The sequence below is a fragment of the Xyrauchen texanus genome, chromosome 15, assembly GCF_025860055.1.
Source record: "Xyrauchen texanus isolate HMW12.3.18 chromosome 15, RBS_HiC_50CHRs, whole genome shotgun sequence".
Taxonomy (NCBI): Eukaryota; Metazoa; Chordata; class Actinopteri; order Cypriniformes; family Catostomidae; genus Xyrauchen; species Xyrauchen texanus.
The window spans coordinates 23,423,201-23,450,505 of NC_068290.1; the positions used below are offsets into that span (position 1 = coordinate 23,423,201).

At 40.6% G+C, this 27,305-nt stretch overlaps 1 protein-coding gene across 1 annotated transcript in view; it reads right to left on the reverse strand.

The window, feature by feature from the left end:
- The window catches only part of LOC127656252 (small conductance calcium-activated potassium channel protein 2-like), a 119,517-nt gene extending 92,775 nt beyond the window's left edge, over window positions 1-26,742 (reverse strand). The window contains exons 1-3 of the mRNA XM_052144475.1: window positions 26,237-26,742; window positions 24,508-25,572; window positions 5,158-5,253 (exon numbers count right to left, since the gene is read on the reverse strand). Coding sequence (XP_052000435.1) covers window positions 5,158-5,253; window positions 24,508-25,527 — 1,116 coding nt within the window. The 5' untranslated portion in view covers window positions 25,528-25,572; window positions 26,237-26,742. The remainder of the gene's footprint in view (window positions 1-5,157; window positions 5,254-24,507; window positions 25,573-26,236) is intronic.
- Window positions 26,743-27,305: the final 563 nt, after the last annotated feature.

The window sequence follows — 27,305 nt, forward strand, 5'->3', positions numbered from 1 at the left end:
TCACTTCGACGTTGTGTCGAAGAAGCAACACTAGGGGTCTGTCTTGAGAGCCTCTGAACTTGAGAAAAGGCCAATGAAAAATTGGCAGACAGAATTTGCATGTCCCACCCCTGGACATACGGGTATTAAAGGGAAGGAAATGAGTCTGTCCATTCAGATATTTCCTTTGGAGCCGAGTGGTTGTGTGATCAGCGAGGTGCATTCATGAGACTGTTCACTTCATCTCTACAGGAGTGTATGCTGTTGTATCTACAGTGCATATCAGCGGTTTCCTCCTTCCCTGCACAGCAGTGCAGCTTTGCCCCTGGGCGCTTTTACAGCACTTTTGAAAAAAGAGAATATTTTCATTTAAAAGAGTTTTTTCTCTAAAAGAGAAATATACAGCGGCATTGAACATCCTATTCAAGGCGCGTCTTTATAAAGATGCCCTTTCGCGCCTGTGTAGTTCCTGGATGCGGTCGAGTTCTCTCAGCTCCTGATGGTCACTGGCGCTGCCTCATGTGTCTGGGCCGCGATCACACCGAGGCAGCGTTAGTAGATGGTTCGTGTTCTCACTGTGAGAACCGTACCATGGTGAGAACCGTACCTCAACCTGGGCCCAGATCTCAGCCCCAGCGTCGAGCGTCCCGCAGGAAGCGCACGCCCCCTATCTCTCAAACATCCTCCAGGACCTGGAAGGCTCCCAAACGTTCCTGAGACGGATAACCCAGAGATGAAGACATTTGCTCCAGAGCTGGTAAGCAGACCACTTCGTCCCCTGTTGGAGGGCCGGGAGGAGAATCCTCAGTTCAGTTTGTTTTCTTTGCTGCAACCCCTTCAGGCTGCATTACCCACATTGTCAATAAAAGAGCAATTTCCTCTTTCTCTGGGTCACCTGGCCCGCAAATGCCGCTCTCATGGCATCCCGGTGCCACACCTCAACAGTCCCGGCACACCGGACGTGGACCCCCGCCTTCGGACCCACGACTGCTGTCCCCCGGCTGGCCGATTCTGACACTTTTGCCTCCCTCCTTTTGTGCCACACTGCCTGCTACGCCCTGCTGTGAAGCCCCGCCGGGTACGTCAAAAACAATCGTCCCCTTAGTGACCCTCGCACAGAGCTTGGACGCCTGGCTTTCACTTCCAAATCCGTCACTCTGGTTGGCCAGGACCATCCGACTCGGCTATTCGATGTGGAGCATCCTGCGTGCAGAGATCGCGGCCCTTCTACTCAAAGACGCGATAGAGCCTGTTCCTCCAGCCGAGATGAAGAAGAGTTTCTATAGCCCTTACTTCATCGTACCCAAGAAAGGCGGCGACTTACGACCGATCTTGGTCTTGTGCGTTTTCAACCAGGCCCTGCACAAACTCCCGTTCAAAATGCTCAAGCAAAGACACATCTTAACTTGCGTCCGACATCAAGATTGGTTCGCAGTGGTAGACCTGAAGGACATGTACTCCATGTCTCCATCTTGCCTCGACACCGATCCTTCCTATGGTTTGCGTTTGATGGCTAGGTGTATCAGTACAAGGTCCTCCCCTTCGGCATGTCTATGTCCCCTCACGTCTTCACGAAAGTCGCAGAGGCAACCCTTTCCCCGCTATGGGAATAGGGCATCCGCATACTCAACTACCTCGACAACTGGCTCATCCTGGCCCACTCTCGAGAGATACTATACGCCCACAGGGACCAGGTGCTCAGGCACCTCAGCCGCCTAGGGCTTCAGGTCAATTGGGAAAAGAGCAAGCTTGCCCCGGTTCAGAGCATCTCTTTTCTCAGCATCGCGTTAGAATTCAGTCAGTACTGAAATGCCTCACCTTATTCAAATCAGGCACGGCGGTTCCACTAAAACATTTACAGAGGCTCCTGGGGCATATGGCACCCTCCGCGGCGGTCTCGCCACTGGGGTTGACGCATATGAGACTGCTTCAGCACTGGCTCCAAACTCGAGTCCCGAGATGGGCATGGCACCGCGGCACGCACTGTGTGTTCATCACCCCTGCCTGCCACCAGACTTTCAAACCCTGAACATACCTCTGTTTTCTGCGGACAGGAGTCCCCTTACAGCAGGTGTACCGATGTGTTCTGGTCACCACAGATGCCTCCAAAAATGGTTGGTGCGCCGTGTGCAACGGGCACGCATCAGCTTGCTCCTGGAAAGGGCCCCCGCTGCGTTTGCACATCAACTGCCTAGAGTGACTGGCTGTATTTCTTGCCCTATGGATGATCCATTCAGACAGCACAACGATGGTAACATACATAAATCACCATGGTGTCGTGCGCTCCCGTCACATGTCAGAAAGACCTTCTTTTCAGGGACGGGGCACCCTCTGGCATCCACGCCCACACATCTGGAACCTCCATGTCTGGCCCCTAGACGGGATGCGGAAGATATAAGTGGCCTATCACCTACCGTTGTAGACATGATCAACCAAGCCAGAGCTCCCTCTACCAGGCAACTTTACACCCTGAAGTGGTGCTTGTTCACGAATTGGTGCTCTTCCTGCTCCAAAGACATGCAGAGGTGCGCACTCAGATCAGTGCTCTCATTTCTGCAGGAGAGGTTGGAGGGGAGGCTGTCCCCCTCCACCTTGAAGGTGTATGTAGGCGCTATCACGGCACACCACGACGCAGTGGACGGCAAGTACTTGGGTAAGCACAACTTGATTATCAGGTTCCTTAGAGGCACCTGGATGTTGAACCCTCACCAGCCAAGCCTGTTCCCCTCCTGGTGTCTCTCAGTGGTCTTCTCGGGCCTCCAGAGACCCCTTTTGAGCCACTAGAATCAATCGAGCTCAAGGCCCTCTCCCTGAAGACGGCACTCCTGATCGCAGTCGCTTCCATCAAGAGGGTTGGGTTCTCTGTCAGCAACACCTGCCTGGAGTTCGGTCCAGCAGACACTCATGTCATCCTAAGACCGCGACCGGGCTATGTGCCCAAGGTTCCTACGACTCCCTTAAGAGACCAGGTAGTGAACCTGCAAGCTCTGCCCAGGGAGGAGGCAGACCCAGCCCTTTCATTGCTGTGTTCAGTACGTGCCCTGCATAATTATGTGGACCGCACGCAGAGCTTTAGACGTTATGAGCAGCCTTTGTCTGCTTTGGTGGAGAGCGGAAAGGGAACACGGTCTCCAAACAGTCTTTCCCACTGGGTTGTTGATGCAATAGCATTGGCCTATCACACCCAGGCCATGCCCACCTCCTTGCGGGTTTGAGCACACTCAACGAGAAGTGTGGCATCATCGTGGGCACTGGCCAACGGCACATCCCTAGAGATATATGCAGAGCAGCGTGTTGGGCTGAGTCGGTAGAACTCGTTAATGCGGAAATAACTGACCGGGTTTACCACTTGCATCTAGCACCTTTCCCCTCCACTGAGGTGATCACGTGCACTCTTATCCCAGGAGACCCCAATAACTCGGCTCCCTGGATGACTCCTCCTTGGCCCTCTGGCCGGTGAATTCAGTGGTGGAATTCCCGAGCAGACAGGCGCGGCCTGCTCCCATGCTTGGCATGTCGCCTTGTTCCCCCCTTCAGGGTCCTGGGAACCAGACGGTTATGACGATTTTATGGGGCATTGAGGAAGGGTACGTGCAGTCTGACGTGGCCTGTCACGCACATACACGGTTCAGCGCATGCCGTGACTAAAAATAGACCCCTAGTGTCGCTTCTTCGAACCAACGTCCAAGTGAGCGACAGACGGGGAACATCTAGGTTACTATTGTAACCTCAAATCCCTGATGGAGTCCTCCCGGCCACAACACTGTTATGGACGAAATTCTCAGCTCCTCAGGGCAAAAACCTGAATGTACAGACTCATTCCCCTCCCTTTATACCCGTATGTCCGGGGGCGGAACATGCAAATTCTGCCTGCCAATTTTTCATTGGCCTTTTCTCAAGTTCAGTGATGCGTGAGGCTCTCAAGAGAGACACATAGTGTCACTTCTTCGACACAATGTCTCGTTTCCTCCATTAGGGAACAGAGGTTACAATAGTAACCTAGACGCTTCTCATAAATTTGTCAGTTATTGGTTTGTAGGGGTTGATTTTAGGCAACATGAACATTCAGAGGCAGCTTGTCAATTTCCTTTGAGATCATGTTGAACAGTTATGAGGAGGCCAATGAAATCTAAATCCATATTTAAGATTATATGGAAGTAGTAGCTTTTATCACTTGTTCTTTTATCGCATCATAGTCATTATAGGTAGCAATAATAAATCAGTCACAATAGTATATAAACAAACGCAGTTGTTAACTAATACAATCAAATTGTTCATGAGGACACAGTGTTGGACACAAACAGACAGAAACACACACAAACAGCACCAAAAATATCTGCTAAAATGTCTCAAAGAAGTTTGCTTTTATGAGAAAGGCAGAGAATTTCAAAGGAGTTTGTTGTATCTTATGTGTGTGTGCGTGTGTGTTTTTGATAGAGAGAGAGTGTTTGTGGTTTTCTGACACGCTGAGCTACAAAGCAGATGTGAGTGACTTTCCAGTGCTAACCTTCCTATTAGCTTAATGCTAATGAGCACTTGTGTGTCAGCTCCCCTTGCTTAGTGTAACAGCCTAAAACATTACTCATCTGTTCATTACACAACTCTAAATGGGGGGGTGGGGGTAGAAGTAAACATCAGGCTAAAAACATAAAAAAGAGAGACATTTTGAAAGCAAGAGTACAATTGTTTTCTCACGTTGTTTTTTCTTTACACCTGCACAGTGTAAGAAAAGCAGATTGATAGTGCTAGACAAAATTGACTCCACACAAAAGCGTTTTTCAATTTGCTTTTGCTTGTTTTACACATCTAAACATGTACGTAGCAACATGCTTTGAGGATGAGGTAGGCTTACTGTCCAAGAACAGATTATTTTATAATCAAATTGTGGTTCTCTTACAAAAACATAAAGTGGTGATACCATTTTATTTACCATTGAAATGAATGATAACCATATTTATGTCCCATGGTAATTAAATGGTACTCCAAAATACTAATGAATACTATGGTACTACCCTGGTACGTGGCCAAAAAAACATGGCATCATCATGGTCCCTTTTCCAAAGAAATATAGTAAAACCAAGGTATTTTTAGTACTTTTTTGTTAGTTTTGTTCAGTTAACCATACACAAATATACTGAGATCATTATTTTTCTTATATCTGTGTGTTTGTTTGTTTACCTGCACCTCTCGAGCATGGTAAGCAATGATTAGTCCAAGAAGGATGACGGTGGAAAGGCTGATAAGACACTTCAATGCCAGAGAATACATGGAGCTCTGTAAAACACATACAAATTACGTTAGAATCACAAAAGCACACACACACACACACACAAATTCAGCTCAACATTATAAATTATTTTGAAACTACATTATACAGTACATACCATTATTACAGATTATACACATTACTTTTATACCATCATTATTTCACACATACATATTTACTTAAGGGTGTTAATCCTAAAGAAAATTAAATAACAAATTAACAGCACAATCCCAGCATGTGCATCTGTGCCATATAGTCTGCCAATTACATTTTTGGTGCCTTTAATAATCTACGGATTACATGCACATCACATCAAATCACACCACACACATATGAATTTATCTCACCTTGACACATACTGTACATTACTGTATGTTGCACACATTAACACAGGTTCTGGTTAATTACACATACCTCACTAAACTCTACAGTGACTAAAAACCAAAGCCTGGGCCACAGTGCTGTCCAGCCAAACTGCTCAGTGTACACATTATTAGAATGGCCACCTGTGGGTCTAATTTAAAGCTGTGCGCTGGAACCATTATTCTACACAGACAGACACTGGTTTCGGGGGGACCCACGGCTCCTCAAACAGTCTCTCAGTCTCACACTGACACCACCACAAAAACACATATAAATATACAGTGCCCCTAACAGATGCAGATACACACCATACCAATGGAGGCTAACAGCTTTCAATACAACAATGGTTATGTTTCCTTTCCTTCATGTCAGTCTTCCAAAAAAGATTGATTGGCCCTATATGCTTTACAAGTTGGACGTGTTCCAAGATGAACATCGTTGTTGGTCCTTGAACAACATTCATATAAACCAATTGTTCACTCACTCTAATGTCTTCCAAACCCACATGACTTATTTCCATAAGTGAATTAATATATGAATTAATGAATTATGAATATGAATTGAATTAATATAAGCAGAATGTCCAAGCTGCTCTTTTCCATACAATGAAGGTGAATGGTGACAATGGCTATCAAGCAAGGTTTTATGTAAATAACGACTAAAATTTAAATCTGTTTCTCACAAATAAATTCCCATATCGCTTCAAAAGACTTATAGGGCACAAGTAATATGGACTGTTTTATTATGATTTTATGGTGCTTTGCCATCAATAGCCTAGTTTCCATCCACTTTTCACACTATTTTGTTAACGACAAAGTGAAAATGCATAAAATAATTTTTGCAAAATGCCATCTTCTGCCTGTTTCCATTCGATGAACTTTTATCGATAAAAAGTGTGTGATGACATCATGCCTAAAAAACCATAAGTCACATAAGTTTTGGTTTATTGCAAAAATCTGCCCTTAAGCCGTTTCCATACAGAAATGTGTTTATCACTAATTGTGGTACATTTCACCTCCCAGATGTCCCTAATTGTTTTCTTCTGAAGTTTTGGTAAATTGGGGAGAGTTTTGAGACACTTCATTGAAATTAGCCAGCTTACAGTCATTTTAATTTCACAAATAAAAGCAATCAGAAGACGGAATTGCAATCAAAAGAGAGCTGTTGCCCTTCTGATAAGACTGTAATATTGGTCCTGATGTTGCGCCCATTGCAGGTTTCCACCGGTTCCAACCCAAACGCGATTCATCGTGGCCCTGTTCAAGCTGGCATCCTGCATCAAGTAGCGGGGGAAACATTCTGTCTTAGTATAAGGACCATCATCGATATGTTTATGCTGTGTGCACAGCTATTAAAGACAAACCGATGTGGTGTAATATCAGGGTTTACATATGATACATGCCTGGTCTTCAATAGGTTATTTTGAAGAATCATCTAATCTAAAGCAACGCCATCACAACTGCATTATGTCCCGCATATTTCTCAAGCAACTTTTAACGACCAACTGAACTTGATTGTCATCTAAAATTAATTTAATGTCTTAATGCAATTAAAATTTTCTGAAGAAGCTCAGCAAATGCGATCCGAGGTAAAGAGGGTTTTGGACAAATAGTTGTGATAGTTTATAGTCTTGAAAAAAGTGCAGAACATTCTGAATATGTCATTCAGCTGACTTTTTTCATCTACAGAACAGGGAAAGGCTAATTTAAGTTTGTGTAAAAAAAGGCATATATAGGTCTAAAAATATTTTTTGGGTTTGTAATTAACTATTTTATGTAATGCTATATTTATTATTTATTCATTTGGTATGCTAATTTATTTTATTTAATACAGGGAACTTTGCCAGCATTTTTTAAAAGTAAGCTAAACAATAATTTAATAGAATTGGGCTATATGTTAGTGTTCCAAAAAAGCACACTGATGCTTTTCTCCTAGTATTGTGTATTTATTTTTAATTTAAAACATCTTTGAGCACAGAAATGATATATTTTTGTATTCGGCATAATTCCATGACTGCAGTCTATTATTTTGAATAGTGTGGAAAAGCAACTTTAAAAATAAACGGATGGCTACCGCGATTAAATTAATCGCAAACAGTGGCCATTCATTTGTTCTCTGTGCAATTGTCGATGTGCATGATATGAGATATTTGTGTTGGCACTCCTGGAAGTGTCATGTTTGCAGAATTGGATTTATATGCCGTTAAGATCAATCCATAATCACATATAATAAATTGGCTTTCAAGGATGTATACCGTCATCATGATTAACACTCTGTCATGTGACACTATATTAATGACAATTTTCTCAAGAAAAAGTGTTTCCAAACTAGACATTTGAAGTAGGGCTGGGTGATAAAACGATATCAATATATATCACGATAAAGAAAATCGACGATAAGCAATTGAAGAATTTTCGATATTTACTGTGTGTCGCTAAAACACAAGCAGTTCGGCTTTCTCAGGCTGCGTTTCCACTGGGGCGGACGAAATACGCTCACAGCGCTTGGAGAGAGCATGAATTGAAAACGCTCTCAGCATCGCTCACAATGCGCCAGTGGTAACGTAGGGTCAGACTGGATGAATTGCTAATGCTAGCTGCCTTGCTAACAATTAGGTTACGTCGGACACCGGATTGATTCCTTCCGCACCGCAAGACTTCATGACAACGGTTACGCTCTCTCATCGTCTCTAGTGAAGAGCGCGACAGAACAACAGTGATGTGGACAACAGCTCTGTACTTTCTGCACTGTAATCTCGAAATTATATTGTTCTCTAGCACCAAACATGCAAAATGTCTGCCCTGTCCCGCTCCGCACGCGTTGCCTCTTTTCCCTGCATGTGTGTAGACATGAAGCGCTGCATGAGTTAACGTGGTTTCAAAGCACCTTTTAGACCATAACGTTTTTTCCTTCTAAATGTATCTTTATTAATCAGCATGTTACGAGCCTTTAATAATAAACAAATCGATTTCTGTTCTAATTTTGTTTCCCTGGGGAAATTAATTAGATGTCTACAATGGATAAGGAAAGACTAAAATTACTAGTTGGTAGACTAGTCTCTCACTTTAATGAAAATATACAAATGTTTAAAAAAAATATTTTTTTAAAAACGTTTCCTAAATTTTCGGGACACCCCTGAACCCACATTCAGCATCATTCCACAGTCACAAGGGCTTCTATGTCCCAAACTTGTGTTTCTGAATCTAAAGAAATATAAACAAATATTTCATTTTAATGTAAAAATATACCAACAAATACTGGACTGCTGTCACTATGCTTCAGAGGATCTTTTACCATAAATTTTCAATTGATAAACGGTAAAAGACGGTAAAATTGTTAAAAGATCCCACAGACCCCACTGCTTTGGCCATCTCTGGACCCCTGTGCAGTTTTGTAGAGACTATTTTGACTGTTTAAAATAGATTTTTTTCTTCGTTTCTTCCATCAACTTTGAAATAAAAAAATAAAGTGCAATGTGTAAATGTCTATCGTGATAAATATCGATATCGAACAACATGAAAAAGATTATCGTGCTGACAATTTTGGCCATATCGCCCAGCCCTAATTTGAAGTATCGACATAGAGTTTATGCGCTAGAGTTAAACAGAAAAATATAATGTCGACACTTCTGAATATTTTGCGATAATGTGCATTTCCATCAGCTTTATTTGATTCACTAATAATTTTTGCAAAAAATCATTAGATGGAAACATAGTGATGATTTCATGAAAGAGAGCAGCTTTGACATTCTGCTAAAATTGTCCTTTAGTTTTCCATGGACAAAGAACATCATACAGGTTTGGAACAACATGAGGGTGAGTAAATGAAGATAAAATTTCGAAGCACATTCTAATCAAAGTATCTTTTCACTCTGATTTCAGAGGTTGGTTCTGTTTAGAGTTATGATAATTTAACAGGAATGTTGTTTTGAGACCAAAAACAGATCCAACCAGGAACTTGGCTTAATAACATCATGAAGAAATCGATTGGAATCAGACAAAGTTTAATTAAAATGTTCGAGACAAATTTGGCTGTGTGCCTTTGATTGAATATGTGTATTGTAAGACATCACACAAAGTTTTGAGCTTTATTGTTAAGGATGGTGACTTAATTGAATTGAATGCACAACGGCCAGGTAATTTCAATCCCACTCTATTCTCATTTCCCTCACCCCACTCTCTTGCTCTTCCTTTCTCTATTCATGATTGAAGTTTTACTTGATGTGTTACCATATTCCTAATTGAGTCATCTGTTACTGAGGCACGATTGCTAAAGCATACATTATGTAGGCCTATGTGTGTATGATGAACAGACTCATGGCTAGATTAGCAGTTATTGATCTTTACATGATGGACACCATGCAGAGCTTATGGGCCTTCTGAGGTCCATTAACTCCATCAGCATTCTTTTACATTCGCACACAAAAATCCACCTTCTGATCTTTTTCTTTTCAAATGTCTTCAATATGTTCAGCGTCTTTTCTTTACTTCTCTCTGGTCCTTTCATAAAAACCTTGTGGATCTGCTCTGACGTCTGAATACACAGTCATCTTCGAGCCTTCTGTCTGTCACGCAGCATCACGAAGACATTAAAACACTCACACACACACACACACACACACACACACACACATACGTGTTCATGTTGGCAGCTATCTTCCCACAGACATAATGACTTTTATACTGTACAAACATCCCCTACCCCTACCCCTACCCCTAAACCTAACCCTCAAAAAAAACTTTCTGCATTTTTACATTTTCAAAAAAAACTGTTTAGTATGTTTTTTAAACAATTTTAATTATGGGGACACTAGAAATGTCCTCATAAACCACATTTATAGTATAATACCCTTGTAATTACCAGTTTGTACTAGTCCTCGTAAACCACCCAAACCCAAGCTAAAAGAAACACGCATAACACAACATACACAAAAATCCTTCCAGAGCACAAAGACAGATTTGTAGATAATGAATGTCGCTGTGCAGTGCCTTTTGTGTGAGTGACCCTTTATTCACAGTCCTTTATCTGAGTCAAGCAGTCTAATGATCTGAACCTTCTGGCAAAACAAATCATACAAACACTTTATCATTCACCTCGGGCCTATACTCACTCCATAAAGGAACACAGAGACAAAGACCACGATCACTTCTATAAACACACACATGGTACAACAAATACATCACCCACCCCTAAAGACATAAACTCACACTCAGCTCCAGCTGGTAATATGGTAACACATTCAATGTCACCTTTCCTGGAAGAAAATGTCATTGCTTGTGTGTTGCACTTTCACAGTTCAGGAGATTTAATAGGTTGATTTAATTCACTAAGTCATGTTTCTTTGTATTGTATTGGATGTTTCTCCCAAAATAAGATACAAAAATACAGCTTGAGCTCACAAAAATTACATGACTGGCAACATTTTTACCAAATTTTCTTGGTTTCTTACACTTATCATGGCAAATTCAGAGGTGAAATGTCCACTGTGTGGTGCTTAAAGAGAGTTAAATGTTCTTTATAACAGATGAGGTTTTTAAGGTTAATGATCAATCAAGATTTAAATCAACAAAACCAACTTCCCTACCCTAAACCTAAACTTAACCGATAGTGTCATAACCTCATTTTGTGGTCCCTTGCATTGCCAGTGCAACGCTCAATCAGTTGAGCTTTTGTGCAATTTGATCATGCCTAAACAAGCTTGTCAATGTAGTTGATTTTGTAATGCAAACTTTAAAATGTATCGCCTTATGCACTAAAGTAAGTGTTTATCTGCCATAAGAAAATATTAAGTGAGGAACAGGGCAAAAAATACGTGTTTATGAATATGTATGCCATTTTTCTTGTGATTTGTGTTAAAGAAAATAAAAATAATTGTTGTTGTAGTGCCTGTAGTTATTTAGGTATAGTAACGTGATTCAAGATCAATAGGAATGGGATATCTCTATGTGGAGCGGAGGGGGTGGGGCCGGGTCGGAATATGATGAGACGCGCGAGGGATAAAGGTGGCCGGTGACGATTGTTCGAGAGAGAGAGAATTACGGGCATGTCCGCATGTGTGTTTTTTTATGTTGTGTTTTAAGTTTCTTATTAAATTATTATTTATGTTGACAAGCCGGTTCCTGCCTCCTCCTTGCCCATCCTTTAACTGTTTTACATTGGTGCCAAAACCCGGGAGGGAGGAGGGATGCCCGTCGCAGAGTCCTCGACACTGCCATTCACCCTGGGGAGCGCCACTGCCATCTGCCGGGTGACGGAGTAGCCCGACCGCCCGGATGCGGGGAACGGCCGTCGTCCGCGGGGCAAGTGGGGACGGGATACCCCGACTGCCTGGAGCGAGGGAGCCGCTGCCGGGGTGGAGGAGTGCCCTGCCGTCTCCAGAGACGCGTACGGGTCGAGGGAAGACCGCCGTCCGCGAGGGGAGGAGGGAAGAAACTCCGACCGCCCGGAGCGGTAGGGCCGCTGCCAGGGGCGGAGGAGTGTCCCCATTTGCTGCCAGGAAAGCGGAGGCGCGTTCTGCCCACTGGGGGTCGAAGGTTTCACTCCGGTTCGCCCGGGGTTGGAGCGGCTGTCGTCCGCCTGAGTTTGGAGGAGTGTTCGAGGACCACGCGCCGGTACATCAGAGAACCGGTGAGTGAGCTTTTGCTCTCTCTCCTCTCTCTCTCCCTTTCGCACCGTGTTGGCCTTTTCCCTCGCCTATTTTGTTGTTGTTTGTCCCCTTCTGTCTCCTCCCAGGGCGAGGAAGGCGGGGATGACCACGCGAGATACACCCCGCCCCAGGGATAAGGGGGGGGGTGTAAGTCATGCCGGTGGCACCCCGGCCTGAGATAACGCCGGGAGGAATGTGGAGCGGAGGGGGGCGGGCCGGGTCGGAATAGGGATAAAGGCGGCCGGTGACGATTGTTCGAGAGAGAGAGAATTACGGGCATGTCCGCATGTGTGTTTGTTTATGTTGTGTTTTAAGTTTCTTATTAAATTATTATTTATGTTGACAAGCCAGTTCTCGCCTCCTCCTTGCCCATCCTTTAACTGTTTTACACTCTAATTTCAATTTATCGCGACCCAAAAAATTAAAACTCAATATTTCGAAGTTTGTCCATGTAGTCATAAATGAAATGACCCATCCAACATCATAAACTCACTATCGCTTGATTTTACCCCTACTGTGCTTTTTTGACACTGTTTACAGGGTTCACGCAAGGTCCTTGAAGTGTTTAAAATGCTTGAATTTAGTTTTTAGAAATGTAAGTACTGGAATACCTGGAAAATCATCTTGTTCTGATGAAAAGTGCTTGAGATTAAAATGGATCGTTTTCTCCGTGTAATGTGTGTCCATCAAAGATAAGACGCACTCCACTTTCATTGAATAAGATGCTTCCTGTTCTTTACAGTCAGATAAAAGTAAAAATAAATAATCATTTTAATCTCACGTAGCATGGATGCGCTAAAGATTCTGAGAGATTAGTTTTAATGTTTGCCGAACCGGAACACAGCGAGATGCTCATTGAATTCTTAAAGTATCTTTTTAGCGTTTCTTATACAAATTAATGTAAACTCAATGTTATTACTTGTAAATTATACACAGTATTTCAAACAATGATAGCTCATATCATTATTATATACTATAGACAATTTCTTTATATAATATTAATTAATATACTTTTTGTATTTTTACACATTTAAATTTTGATTATAATAACAAATTATTAATTTGTTATATTGCTTGTTCTGCACCTGATCAGCCTGAATGTAGCCCACTGAAAGCCTATATGTTTGTGATCTTTACTTATAGAGAAAGGTATATGAGCAACTCTCATTTTTTAAACTTTGAACATTTATATTGTGTATTAAATAACTTTGTTGATGAGAAATTATAATGTACATTTTGCTAAAAAAAAAAAAAAAAAATCGGAAAGTTTTCTGTAATATTTTGTAATTTAAGTGTTATTATATAATAATTAATTATATTAATTGAGATTATTTCAAATCGTGAGCCGAATCATGAGATAACATATCGTCCCATCCATAGAGACTAAGTTTCAAAACTACACACAAATTAATCAATTGATGACATATAGTAAGAGTATAGATTGGGAAAATTCATGTGCACAGCATAGCCCGGATTATTTGGTCTTGGAAGAATTTGATGATAAATATTTGAGTTCATACTGAAATCTCTAAAATTTGATAACAAACTTTAGTGTCTTGGCAAATCTGAACACAGTTTGTGACACTGTCCTCTAAAAACACTAGAGGGGTCACATGCAAGACTACTAGGGCCTTTTTCTCAGGAGAAACATTTTAGAAGCAGAATCCAATTTGCTTTATGTTTAATTTAATTGCTATCTTGGAGAAACAACTAAGATATTAAAGAGATCTCACATGTGATGTCTTTCCTATGGGTTAACTCACCAACTATTTAATCAAACCGCAAAACAAAAACACTGCAAAAATATACACCTCCAAAAGCAATGGCTACAAAAAACACTAATGTATCACACTTAATGAAACAAACACACACACACACACACACACACACACACACACACACACACACACACACACACAGACAAGCTCAATTACACACCGACTGGTACATGCACACACACACACACACACACACACACACACACACACACACACACACACACACACAAACATGTGATTACACACTGGCATACACCATCACACTCCTGAAAACCCAATTACACACTCTGAATCTGAGGGGGGGAAATGGAAACAGCCCCACTTACACAGAAACACACACACACGCACATACATTAAGCTTGGCACTAACGGTCATTTGAGGGTCCTTTCAATTCAGTGCACTACTGCCCTGCCGCTTTCCCCTTCTCTCCCATACAGACCCTCCCTCTGGCTGTCCATCTCCTTCTTCCCCCCTCTCTCTCTTTCTGTATGTACTGATGAATATTGCTCCTGTGGGAATGCTGGAAAGAGCGTTAGTTTGACAGAAGTAGAATTAGGGTTTCACAGCCCACTGGATGACTCGTTATACTGTATATGTGCCTTAAAAATAACAGATTTCACACAAACACACACATTATCATTAGCTTATACTGAGCTAATTATATTTAGATTTTCATTAAGAAATAATTTAGTATGTTTTTTAAAGGTCCATGTGTGTTAGCTTTGAGGTCAAGGATATGCTAGTGTAATCCTAAAAGTTGACAAAATTCACTTTCAGTTTATATACGCATTTAAAATGTAAAGTCTTTCTCTTTCATGAAAACAGATCAAACATTTTTGATACCTGCACTACACATATTTATGCCCAATCAAATGCTTTCAAATGAGTATGTCCCTCCTCCTAATACCACCTGTAACTGAGTACTAGGCAGATCAGTTCATAGGAGTGATCTGGTGAAAGTCATACGATATGTCAGACCCAAACTTCGTGTTTCAATAGGAAATACATCCACACAGGACAGTAAACTATGCTCATCAAGCAAATTCACATGGTCTTTAAGTCGTTATCTTATGGGGACAAATGTAGGTGATTTCAGGTTTTACTATTTTTGTGAGGGCATTTATTCCCCACAATGTAGGCAAAACCTGACCCACACACACAGAGAGCCTCTCAAAGCGACCCATGACCTTGCACGCAGATTGACCAATGGAGGCATCTGCACGCTTCCTTGCATCTGCTAAACAAGCTCAAATCATGATGGTCCCCAGGGAAGCCATGACTGTGTGAAGAGGGTGAGAAAATTAAGTATTGATTTGACAGCTGCTCTTAGGTATTAAGGGCTGTTAGTTATCAAGCAGGCATGTGAAGAGCTGGAAAAGGAAGGATTTAACACATACTACTCTGTGCAATTCTACATGCCACTAAACAAGACCTGAAAGACCACACAGAAAAAATTGAATTGTTACATTCTCTAACATATTTAAATACATATTCTGGGTCTGCATATCAACAGAATTTACAGCATATAAATTTAGAATTCAAAATACAACAATATAAAAGAATTGGGACATTTCAGTTACACTAATCTGTGTTTGCTATGTTCCAGACAGGGTGTCAGTCTGTGTGCTGCTCTGTGACATGCAACTGTTGATCCTGACTTTGGTATTATTTTCATAAGGGGAGCAAAACTAGACAAAATAACTGGCCATATTGTGTCTTTATTGTAAGTTACTCTATATTAACTTCTTGTTTATAGACCTATTATTTAAAAGCGTTATCACACTTGCAATTGTAACATTGTACTAAATATCAGCACATGAAACATATTCATGACTTTCAGTTTAACAGCACTCTTGTGCATGTGATATAGCTTAAATATCTTATAGTTCATGTATTGTTCAAATGGCAAACAAAAAAGCAGCATGAGAGAGCAAATATTTTAAACAAACACAAATACAAAGTAACACTCAAATGCTGATAACACACAATGGCTCCTATTTCACCATGCATGCTATCATTCTTTTTAGTTCTCTCTCTCTCTCTGTTTCTCTCTTGTTCTCATCTGTTTCTTTTACCTGACTAATTTAAGAAGGAAGGATGTGTACTGAGTGTGAATGAACCAGAGATCTCCTGAGAAACAGCAGCTAAGCATCCACACAGACACACACACACACACACACACACACACGTAGTGTTTCCATGTTTTATAATGGTTTTTATACTGTACAAACTTTATATTCTATCCCCTAAACCTAACTCTACCCCTAAACCTAAACCTCACAGAAAACTTTCTGCATTTTTACAATTTCAAAAAACATAATTTAGTATGATTTATAAGCTGTTTTCCTCATGGGGACCGACAAAATGTCCCCACAAGGTCAAAAATTTTGGGTTTTACTATCCTTATGGGGACATTTGGTCCCCACAAAGTGATAAATACATGCTCACACACACACACACACACACACACACACACACACACACACACACACACACACACACTCTTTCTCTCTCTTTCACAAACACCTAAACACATCCACCACATTTAACATGAATACAAAAGTCATGTACATATGTACAGTATGTTTACATTTTCCAGTACAGCCCAACCAGCTGAGAAAACCAGCTTAAACCAGCCTTAGGTAAGCTGGTATTCCAGTCTGGTCAAGCTTGGTAAGCTGCTCTTTTTTAATGGTTTAAGAGGGATTTTTCACTATTCAGCTGGTCAGCCTAAGACCAGCAAACAACTTTAGGCTGGTTTAGTTATTTTTTCAGCAGGGCAACACACACACATCTTCATCTTCATATGAATGTATAAATATAGATAGCACTGTCCTGCTTGTTTGCTTGAATGCACAGACACACATACACATGTTGGTCTACCTATCATTATGAGGACTCTCCATAGACATAATGATTTTTATACTGTACAAACTATAGATTCTATCCCCTATACCTAACCCTACCCCCCACAAAAAACTTACTTAATTTTTACATTTTCAAAACGATATAATTTATTGTGTTTTTAAGCGATTTCAATTATGGGGACACAAGAAATGTTTTCATAAACCACATTTATAGCATAATACCCTTGTAATTACCAGTTTGTAACCTAAAACAATCCTCCTCATAAATCAACCCAAACACACGTGTGTGCACACACACACACACACACACACACACTTACATGGCTGTCCTCTACAAAGAGGGCTAGGAAAGTATTTTTAATGTAATGAAGCCTCATTGAGAATTTCCTTCTGGTTTCATCTTTTCAAAAGCACTTGTCACACACACGCATGCACACACAGCTCAAGCAGTGCAGTGAAGCCATCAGTGGGAGCTTTATGATGTGCAAAGGTGATTATCAATAATCGATATAGGCAATCACTTAAATTGGTATGTGTACAGTGGCATCAAAGCAGCCACTTTCCTTATTCATTCCCTCAGCCACCACTCCCTACTTCCAGACTCTTAATCGTCTATTAAAGGAACAGCTCACACAAAACTGAAAATTCTGTCATTACTTTCTTTTGTGGAACACAAGTTTAAAAAATTAAAAAACTTTACAACTCTATTTGCCATATAATGAAAATAAATTTACCTTTGATGTGTCAAGCTCCATAAAGGACAAAAATACCTTCAAACCATGGTAAAATTAGTTGGTAAACTTGTGCACTATCTGAAAGCGACTTGTTTCTTCTGAAAGCATATGATCACTTTGTGTTATGAACTGACCAAAATGTATGCCATTATTCACTCTGAAATCAAATCAAATCATTGTTCAACTTCATGTCTCAAATTACTAAATCAAATATGGCAACATGCCTATAATATCAAACCTCTCATCACGTGCCACCATATTTAATTTTGCCGCTGTAGTCTTTATATATATACTGTGTATATATATATATATATATACACACTCACCTAAAGGATTATTAGGAACACCTGTTCAATTTCTCATTAATGCAATTATCTAATCAACCAATCACATGGCAGTTGCTTCAATGCATTTAGGGGTGTGGTCCTGGTCAAGACAATCTCCTGAACTCCAAACTGAATGTCAGAATGGGAAAGAAAGGTGATTTAAGCAATTTTGAACATGGCATGGTTGTTGGTGCCAGACGGGCCGGTCTGAGTATTTCACAATCTGCTCAGTTACTGGGATTTTAACACACAACCATTTCTAGGGTTTACAAAGAATGGTGTGAAAAGGGAAAAACATCCAGTATGCGGCAGTCCTGTGGGCGAAAATGCCTTGTTGATGCTAGAGGTCAGAGGAGAATGGGCCGACTGATTCAAGCTGATAGAAGAGCAACTTTGCCTGAAATAACCACTCGTTACAACCGAGGTATGCAGCAAAGCATTTGTGAAGCCACAACACGCACAACATTGAGGCGGATGGGCTACAACAGCAGAAGACCCCACCGGGTACCACTCATCTCCACTACAAATAGGAAAAAGAGGCTACAATTTTCAAGAGCTCACCAAAATTGGACAGTTGAAGACTGGAAAAATGTTGCCTGGTCTGATGAGTCTCGATTTCTGTTGAGACATTCAGATGGTAGAGTCAGAATTTGGCGTAAACAGAATGAGAACATGGATCCATCATGCCTTGTTACCACTGTGCAGACTGGTGGTGGTGGTGTAATGGTGTGGGGGATGTTTTCTTGGCACACTTTAGGCCCCTTAGTGCCAATTGGGCATCGTTTAAATGCCACGGCCTACCTGAGCATTGTTTCTGACCATGTCCATCCCTTTATGGCCACCATGTACCCATCCTCTGATGGCTAATTCCAGCAGGATAATGCACCATGTCACAAACCTCGAATCATTTCAAATTGGTTTCTTGAACATGACAATGAGTTCACTGTACTAAAATGGCCCCCACAGTCACCTGATCTCAACCCAATAGAGCATCTTTGGGATGTGGTGGAACGGGAGCTTCATGCCCTGGATGTGCATCCCACAAATCTCCATCAACTGCAAGATGCTATCCTATCAATTTGGGCCAACATTTCTAAAGAATGCTTTCAGCACCTTGTTGAATCAATGCCACGTAGAATTAAGGCAGTTCTGAAGGCGAAAGGGGGTCAAACACAGTATTAGTATGGTGTTCCTAATAATCCTTTAGGTGAGTGTATATATATATACACACACACAGTAAGTCTTATATGTTTGGAAAGACATTAATGAGGATGAGTAAATAATAAAATAATTTAAATTTTTGGGTGAACTATCCTTTTAAAATCAACTTCTTGAGTCACTATTACCAACATATGTTACATCATGCTACAACGGTTCTCATTTGAGAAGTCGTGGGTCTTTTTTTTTATACAGTCCCAAACAGCAAGAAAACAACAATGCTAAATGTACATGGACAGGGTTGCTTCACATCCCCTCATCCTTGAAAACAATGAGCAAAGTTACTCAAGTTAAATAAAACACACCCAGACTACATTAAATACATGTTCACAAGCAGTGAGTATAAACATGGTTTGTGCTGAAAGCAGTTTGTTTTGTGCCGTGAATTATTAGCTGCTGAGAGCATGAAACCATTAATATTCAAGGCACATTAAGGAACCAATATCATTCATTTTCTTCAACCCACATCATAATAATTATTTTGCATACTGTGCACAACATTAATAAATGTCAATGTTTGATTTTAAGGGTATTTTTTATTTTAATGGTTTACTTTTGTATAACAAACTATTTTGGCACTTGATGTTCAGTGTAAAATCTGGGTCCAATTTTAACGGATTAAAACAATTGAGAACAATTGATCTACATAGAGAGGGATTGAGGAGTGGCAAATCCCAGTCGAATCAAATTGAAACGGCTTTGATTATGTGGAGAATCCAGAAGAGCATCAGCATCTCCATATCTCCAGACCCTGAGCAGTAATGCACTGAGAGAAAAGCCCATTAATTTCTCTGAAGGGTGATGCTGCTACAAACAGGCTTCTATTGTGCTGTTTTATAATGGATATAATGGTATACAATCAGCATGGCCATTATTCATGTCTAAACTTGACTCACTCACCCGTTTTCCATCTCAAATAAAGAGATTTTATTACAGCCTTTCATTTCATCTCTCCTAACACTCACTTGCTTTTCTGTCCCTCTCCAGTAACACTCCCCCGTTCACCGCCCACTACAATAACAGAGTGAGAGAGAGAGAGAAAGAGAGCTAAGGATAGTGAGTATGAGGAAGAAAGAGATCCAGATCAAGAATTATAATCAGGATGGAGAAGAGGAAAGAAATCGTCAGAGAAGATTCAGAGAAAGAAAGATGAACTGAGAGGGGAAGGGAAACAAGTATGAGAGAGTGAAAGAGAGAGAAGGAGAAAAATGAGTGGGTGAGACAGAGAGAGAAAGCCAGAGGGAAGACAGACAGCTCAGAGAGAGAAAAATAGTGAAAGAGAGACACTGAAACAGAACAAATTTCATATATGTCTGCAATATCACAACCACCTGCCGAACAAGGACAGCCGGCACATGTACAAAGTGCTTTCCAGAATACATGCTGAAACAGATCCATTCAGAACAGTGCCAGATACAAGACAACTCCTCATAATGCTTACCCAAACCCACTTGCGCACACAGACACACACACATTAGGCATTATGGCACCAAGTTAACTGCCTAACAAAATTTGCAACTGACACCAAAGTAAAATTTGTTGATAATGAGCTCAACTCTGTCACTTTATCACTCACTCAATCACTCAATCACTCATTCACTCACTCACTCACTCACACAGACACACACACACACACACACACACGCACACACTCGCACACACATGCGTACACACACGCACACTCACACACACACACACAAACACACGTCGGTGCAGCTATCCTTATGAGGACTCTCCATAAACAATGATTTTTAAACTGTATGAACTATAGATTATATCCCCTCACCCTAACCCTAAAAAACATTTGTACATTTTCAAAAAAATATAATTTAGTATGGTTTTTTTAAGTGATTTGAATTATAGGGACAAAAGAAATGTCCTCATAAACCACATTTATAGCATATTAACCTTGTAATTACCAGTTTGTAACCTAAAAAAAGTCCACATAAACCAACCAAACCGGCCCACACACACACACACACACACACACACACACACACACACATACACACACACTCACACACACACACATGTTGGTGCGGCTATCCTTATGAGGACTCTCCATAGACATAATGATTTTTATACTGTATGAACTATAGATTCTATCCCCTAACCCTAACCCTAAACATAACCCTCATAAAAAACTTTCTGCATTTTTACATTTTCAAATGTATGTAAACCACCCAAAACTGCCCAGTGAGTTGCACTATGTAGGCTTGAGTGCTAGTCACATCTGCTTTGATCATCAATCAAGCAACACTTCATTTTTGGCTCAAGAGCAGGCTGTGTGGTTGTGTGTTCACCCCTCCCCTTCTGAAGGTCATGAGTTTGAACCTTACGCAGAGTAAAACTGAGGTTTGTTGTAAGATTGCATAAGTCCAACATTAAAATTTGTAATCAAATTAATTACATGGTATGCCAATTAATTAATCGAATATATATATAAATATTCACTCAATATTTACTCAAATAATAATAATTCAGATAATTCAAATGCTTTACATTACTTTGGCAGATGAGTAAAGGCATTGATAAGACAAAAAAAATTGGCTTTAGAATCCAATATATTGCTTATTTTCATATTATTGAACATAAGCAAATCTTTGGCCCACAGTTCACAGCAATCCATTTTGCTTTTGAAGTCGTCAATCAGTCCAAGATTTATTATGATGGCTTGTCTAAAGAGGCTTTAATGCACCTGCGTCAGATTGATGATTTTGGAGCATCATGACGTTGTGTCATAAACAAATAATTTTTAAAATGTAGTTTGAAACTTAGAAAACACATCTTGAGATTATTATTCCGATTATTATTACCTTATTACGGTCCGGGGACATGATTAATTGTGTTACATTTTTTAACAGGTTCTTTTTTATATAATTAATCACACTGAATTAAAACATGAAATCAACAGCCCTAGTAAAATCAATGTTTTTAGGGAGGTTAAAAATGTGCACACACACGTCACATTTTTTCACATGAACATCACAGCTTTTCAAAATGTAATTAATGCTCCGGGTTCAAAACAAAATAAAGGGATAGTGGATTTGCCATCGGGAGCACTGGGACTTTTCACGGTGCGCCAGTCGAGTAGTGGGCGGATCAACCAAACGATCAAGGGGGACACATGGGCCAGATGGGCTGTTTTTTTTTCCAGAGCAGATTTTTAGTCCTAGTCGAGCCCTGACTTATGCTTATGTTGTTCCAAACCCATAAAAGTTTCTTTTTTTCTGTGAAACACTAAAGAAAATGGTAGGTAAAATGTTAGCCTCAGTCACCATTCACTTTCGTTGTATATTAAAAAAGATACAATGAAAGTGAATTGTGGCTGAGGCTAACATTCTGCCTAACATCATGTTTTCCATGAAAGGTAGTAGGTCATATTGGTTAGGAACAGGTAATTGGTGACATAATTTTCATTTTGGATTTAAGCACTTTCGTCAGCATTGTTGGCATGCTGTCAATTACAGCAGACAATCTGAAGTGTTCACCACACCTATAGTAAAGAAATATGTATAGATCGTATTTTTAAATAAAGCACTAAATTCTTAGTGTAAGTATGAATTCTTCTGTACAAAAACACATTAGCACTGTAAAGACCTTTACTGTGGGACTACTGTTCCAAGTGAATGAAACTTCTGTTTATGTGTTACCACAGAAAATTCCTTTAATATAGGTTTCCAAAAATGTCCTATTCATACAAACATTACTTATCTATAACCCTAATCTAACAAAATCTATCTTTGTTTCTCTTTATCTCTTTTATGTATTATGTATTTGGATCTCCCAGTCAGCTGTCCTGTCAGTAAATCTCACTACACAAGCTGTGGTGCTATTAACAGCAGCAGCATACTAACCTTGAATGCCTACTGCACATGTGTACATCCATTTAGATAGACACAAACTATTTATAACATACATGCTCACATCCAGACAAATGTGCATCATTAATGTTTTCTGTTGCAAATAAAAGGTGACAAATGCAACTTATCCATTGACTTTGCTTTGAGAGTTGATTTTCAAAGCACTCTTACTGTCTTTGCTTATGTAACATAATATGGTCCCTGAATAACACAACTTACTGCAATGGGTTCCTGTGATGCCAATTATAAGATCTTTAGATGCTCAGAGAAGGTACGTTTGAAACAGATTTATACAATATTTTAAAAGTGCTTTAAAATTAATGCAAAGGACCTCTGTTTTTAAAGGGATACAGTAGTTCAGCCAACAATAAAAATTGTGTCATCAGTTACTCACTCACATATGGTTCCAAACCCATATTCTTCTTTAAAATCACAAAAGGAGGCAAAACGACAACCTCAGTCACCATTCACTTTCAATGTATGGAAAAAGATGCAATCAAAGTGAATAGTGACTGAGGCTAACATTCGGTCTAAAATCGCATTGTATTACACAAAACACAAAAAGTCATACAAGTTTGGTACAACATAAAGGTGAGTAAATAATGACAGATCTGTGTGTGTGTGTGTGTGTGTGTGTGTGTGTGTGTGTGTGTGTGTGCATGTGTACTATCTCTTTAAGTGTCTAAGATTTGTTTTATTTTTTGCACTGCATATGTTTTTGAATATGATTATGACTGACCACACATCCTCACTGTTAGTTTATTTTATAGACTCTGCATAGTGTATAAAGTGTTATCATTGTTATTATAGGAACATAATGTTGGAAGCACACACACACTCTATTTCTCAATCAAACACAAAGCCGGTCCAGCAGAATGCTTGAACATAGAGTGCAACATTCCGGTTTCCAAAAGTAAAAATCCCATTTGTTTTCTTCATATGTGAACTGAATTTTAATGATAACGTATAAACCTTTAAAGTGCAGGAAAACAGCTCAGCAGCGACCGCCCACTCCAATGATGCATTGAATGAACCAATTGATCCGGTCTCCCTACACAAACAAATTACTTATATATTTGCATATCTCTGAATATGCTACACTTAATAATAAACTACTTTAAATAAATAATGTAATAATTTGTTATTCGATTACATAATTGGCAATGCTTCATGGGATTGTAGTTAATTCCCTCATTAAAGACGTAAAGTACACTGTCTTCTGGATTTTTGTCCTATTTTCAAATACTTTTCCGCTTTGTAGTTTGTAATGTTGTTATTCACCTTGGAGCTGGTTGGTTTGGTTCATGTCCTAGAACTCTTATATTTAATGAAAACTCTATAGAAAAAAATGAATGGGAAAAATACTTGAACCAAGACGGCTGAAAATTGTGTGGACACTGTTGTGCTCTATTGATCTAACAAAGACATAACATTTCCTGGAACGCAAAGTCCAGCGAACGTCTCACCTTATTGTAGACACCCCAGGATAGCTCGGTCTCAATCACCATGACAACAATGCCGAACATGCCGAATATGAGCGCATAGTCACTAAGTCTCTTCCTCTTTTCGAACAGTGCCCTCCTGTGGCCTAGTTTGTAGCCGATGTTCTGATTCTTACGTTTAGTAGCTTTGGAAGCAGTCCTCCCCACCACTCCCACGGCACCACCCCTTCTTCCATTAGTCCCACCCACCGGCATGCCACCCATCCCCAACATGCCCCTACTCTCAGAGAGGGCGTGGTTCTGGTGGTAGATGGACATTTGATTGGCAGATGCATCGAGTTCATAAGTGTGTGCATAAGGCGGATCCTCTTTAGAGGAGATAACGATCTCTGGCGGGTTCTGGGATTGTGATTGGCTATGCTGAGAGGAGGGCGCGGTAACCTGGCCAGCACTTGCCCCGCCCTCTTTGGTGTCACTGCCACTGTCAGACTCAATGAGGTTCCTGCGGGAGGCGCTGAGGCGGCTGAGTGGCTTCATCACGCCACCGCTGTACTTACACGAGCTCATGGCAATCTCTGTAAAGGGGTTACTGTCCCTCCTATGTACCAGTGGACTGGCCTGCCTATGCTTACATCCTCTCTCCCGCTCTCGTTCTCTCTCGGTGGAAGGTGAATGTGAAGAGTAGAATAGTGCATTGTAGACGGGCGAGGCCTCCCCGCTCAGGCTGTGTTGGCTGCCGAGGCAGGAGGACAGTGGAGTGCTGGTGGGGTGGAGCGCATTGGGGATTGGCGTGGACAGCTGGGGAGTTGTTGATAGGGGTAACTTAGGCAGCGATGCTGGGGGAAGGTTGGGCGTAGTGGGTGAAGGAGTGCCATTGAGACGCTCCAGGCTGCTGTTGCCTCCTGTGTGATTAGAGTGGTTGCTTCCAGGGTAGTTTCCAGAAAGGGAGGCATGGGAGATACCACTAAGAGGGAGGGACGGACGCTGCTCTTCATCTTCGCTCCCACTGAGAAGGGCCAGACTCAGAGAGGGAGGGGGATCCATGGCAACCAGGCTCCAGCAGGTTTGTTTGTGCTCTGCTCCTCAACTCTGGAGTTTAGATAGAGGGAGTAACAAACAGAGAGAGAAAGAAATTAAAAAATGAACAGAAAGACAGCAGGACGTTTTTATTTATAACTGATAAAATTAGTAGACAAGAGGAGGCTGGATGTAGGGCCTACATGGGGACTCCCAATTTGTTAACTGGGTAATAAAATGAAAGTGCAGGGTTACACTTCTTTAAGAGTTGCGAAGGATGGATTGCCAAGTTTTTTTTATATGTCATAGGGAAAGAAAAGGAGCAAAACTGATGAACCTCTGAACCCATCCACAATCTACTTATTGCTCTAAACTCTCTCTCTCTAGCTCAATCGCCTTCTTTCTTTCACCACCTCCTCCCATCTCTCTCTCTCTCTCTCTCTCTCTCTCTCTCTCTCTAGCAATATCTTTCACACAAGTGCAATCAGGAGCCTCTGTATTACAGAAAAACTTAATGGTCAAATTATGGCCTCTGGACTGGCCTGTGACAAATGCAAGAATCAACATATTACCATCAATGCACTGTAGTATTGAAGACATTTTATAACACCCAAAATATACATGACAAAACCGTGGGCATCACTTTCATAACAGCGCATTCAGAACCATTTAATAGTCACACAATTATATTTTGATCTCTTATCTTTCCAGACACCTTTTTCTCTCTGTCACTTACCTCTCTTCAGTCAGTCCTTCTCCACGTTCATATGGTGATTTCAAAAGCGGTGGAAAAATATTCCTCCACACTTTTTCTTTTTCATGTTGTCACAATCATGCCATCATTTCTTATTCGCTTCGAAGCAACGATCGTTGCAGACAGCCTACGATTCCAGATTGAAGGTGTTTACTGACAGAAGTAAAAGGATCCCCCTTTCTGTCTATAAAACGTTATTTGCGTATTAAATATGAGATCCTAACGGACGAAATCAACTGTTGCGTTTAACGCCAAACAGCTGTCGAAATAAAGCGGGAAATAAATTGCGGAGAAATAAGATTTTTCCCACTGTTTAATATTTCAGGGAATAAATCCACTCGTTGCGTTAATAACTTCGAAAGCCATCATTGAATCCCTATGTACGAAAACGATTTAAAGTAGGCATCTGAATATGAGTATAGGTGAAAACTAACAGTGGTCAGATATTATGTCTAGAAATGGATGGTTATCCTCCAGCTCTCACTCTGACAGCACGTCTCTCATTTTCTCTCTTTCTCTCCCTCTCAACTTCTCTTTTGGGCTCCGTCTCTCCGCCCCAGTCCCTCCTCTCCGCTCCTCTCATTGGACACACATCGCAGAACCAAAGAAATAAGCTTTGAAAAAACTAAACAGAAAATGTAATTTAGTGAATAAATAAAAAAACTGCCTCCTCCGCTCCTCTTCCTTAGCACAAAATATTCTTTGATAAAACATACCAGCAATAATAATAACAATAATAATAAATAATTATATTATAAATTATAATAATAATAATTATTCTATAAATCGTATATGTCTAATAAAATAATGGTAGCTTCTATTTGCACTAAGTGTAAAAAACAACTAAAAACATCTTCTTTGCACTAAGTACAAATGTGTTATTTGCAACCCTTATACTAACATACAGTATAGGGGATCTCTGCAGCATCCCACAGACACCATACACCAACCCCTACCCCTAAACCTAACCCTAAAAGACGAATTACCATGGTTTTTACAACAGTAATCATATTATCACCATGGTATTTTGTAGTAAAATCATAGTAACCAA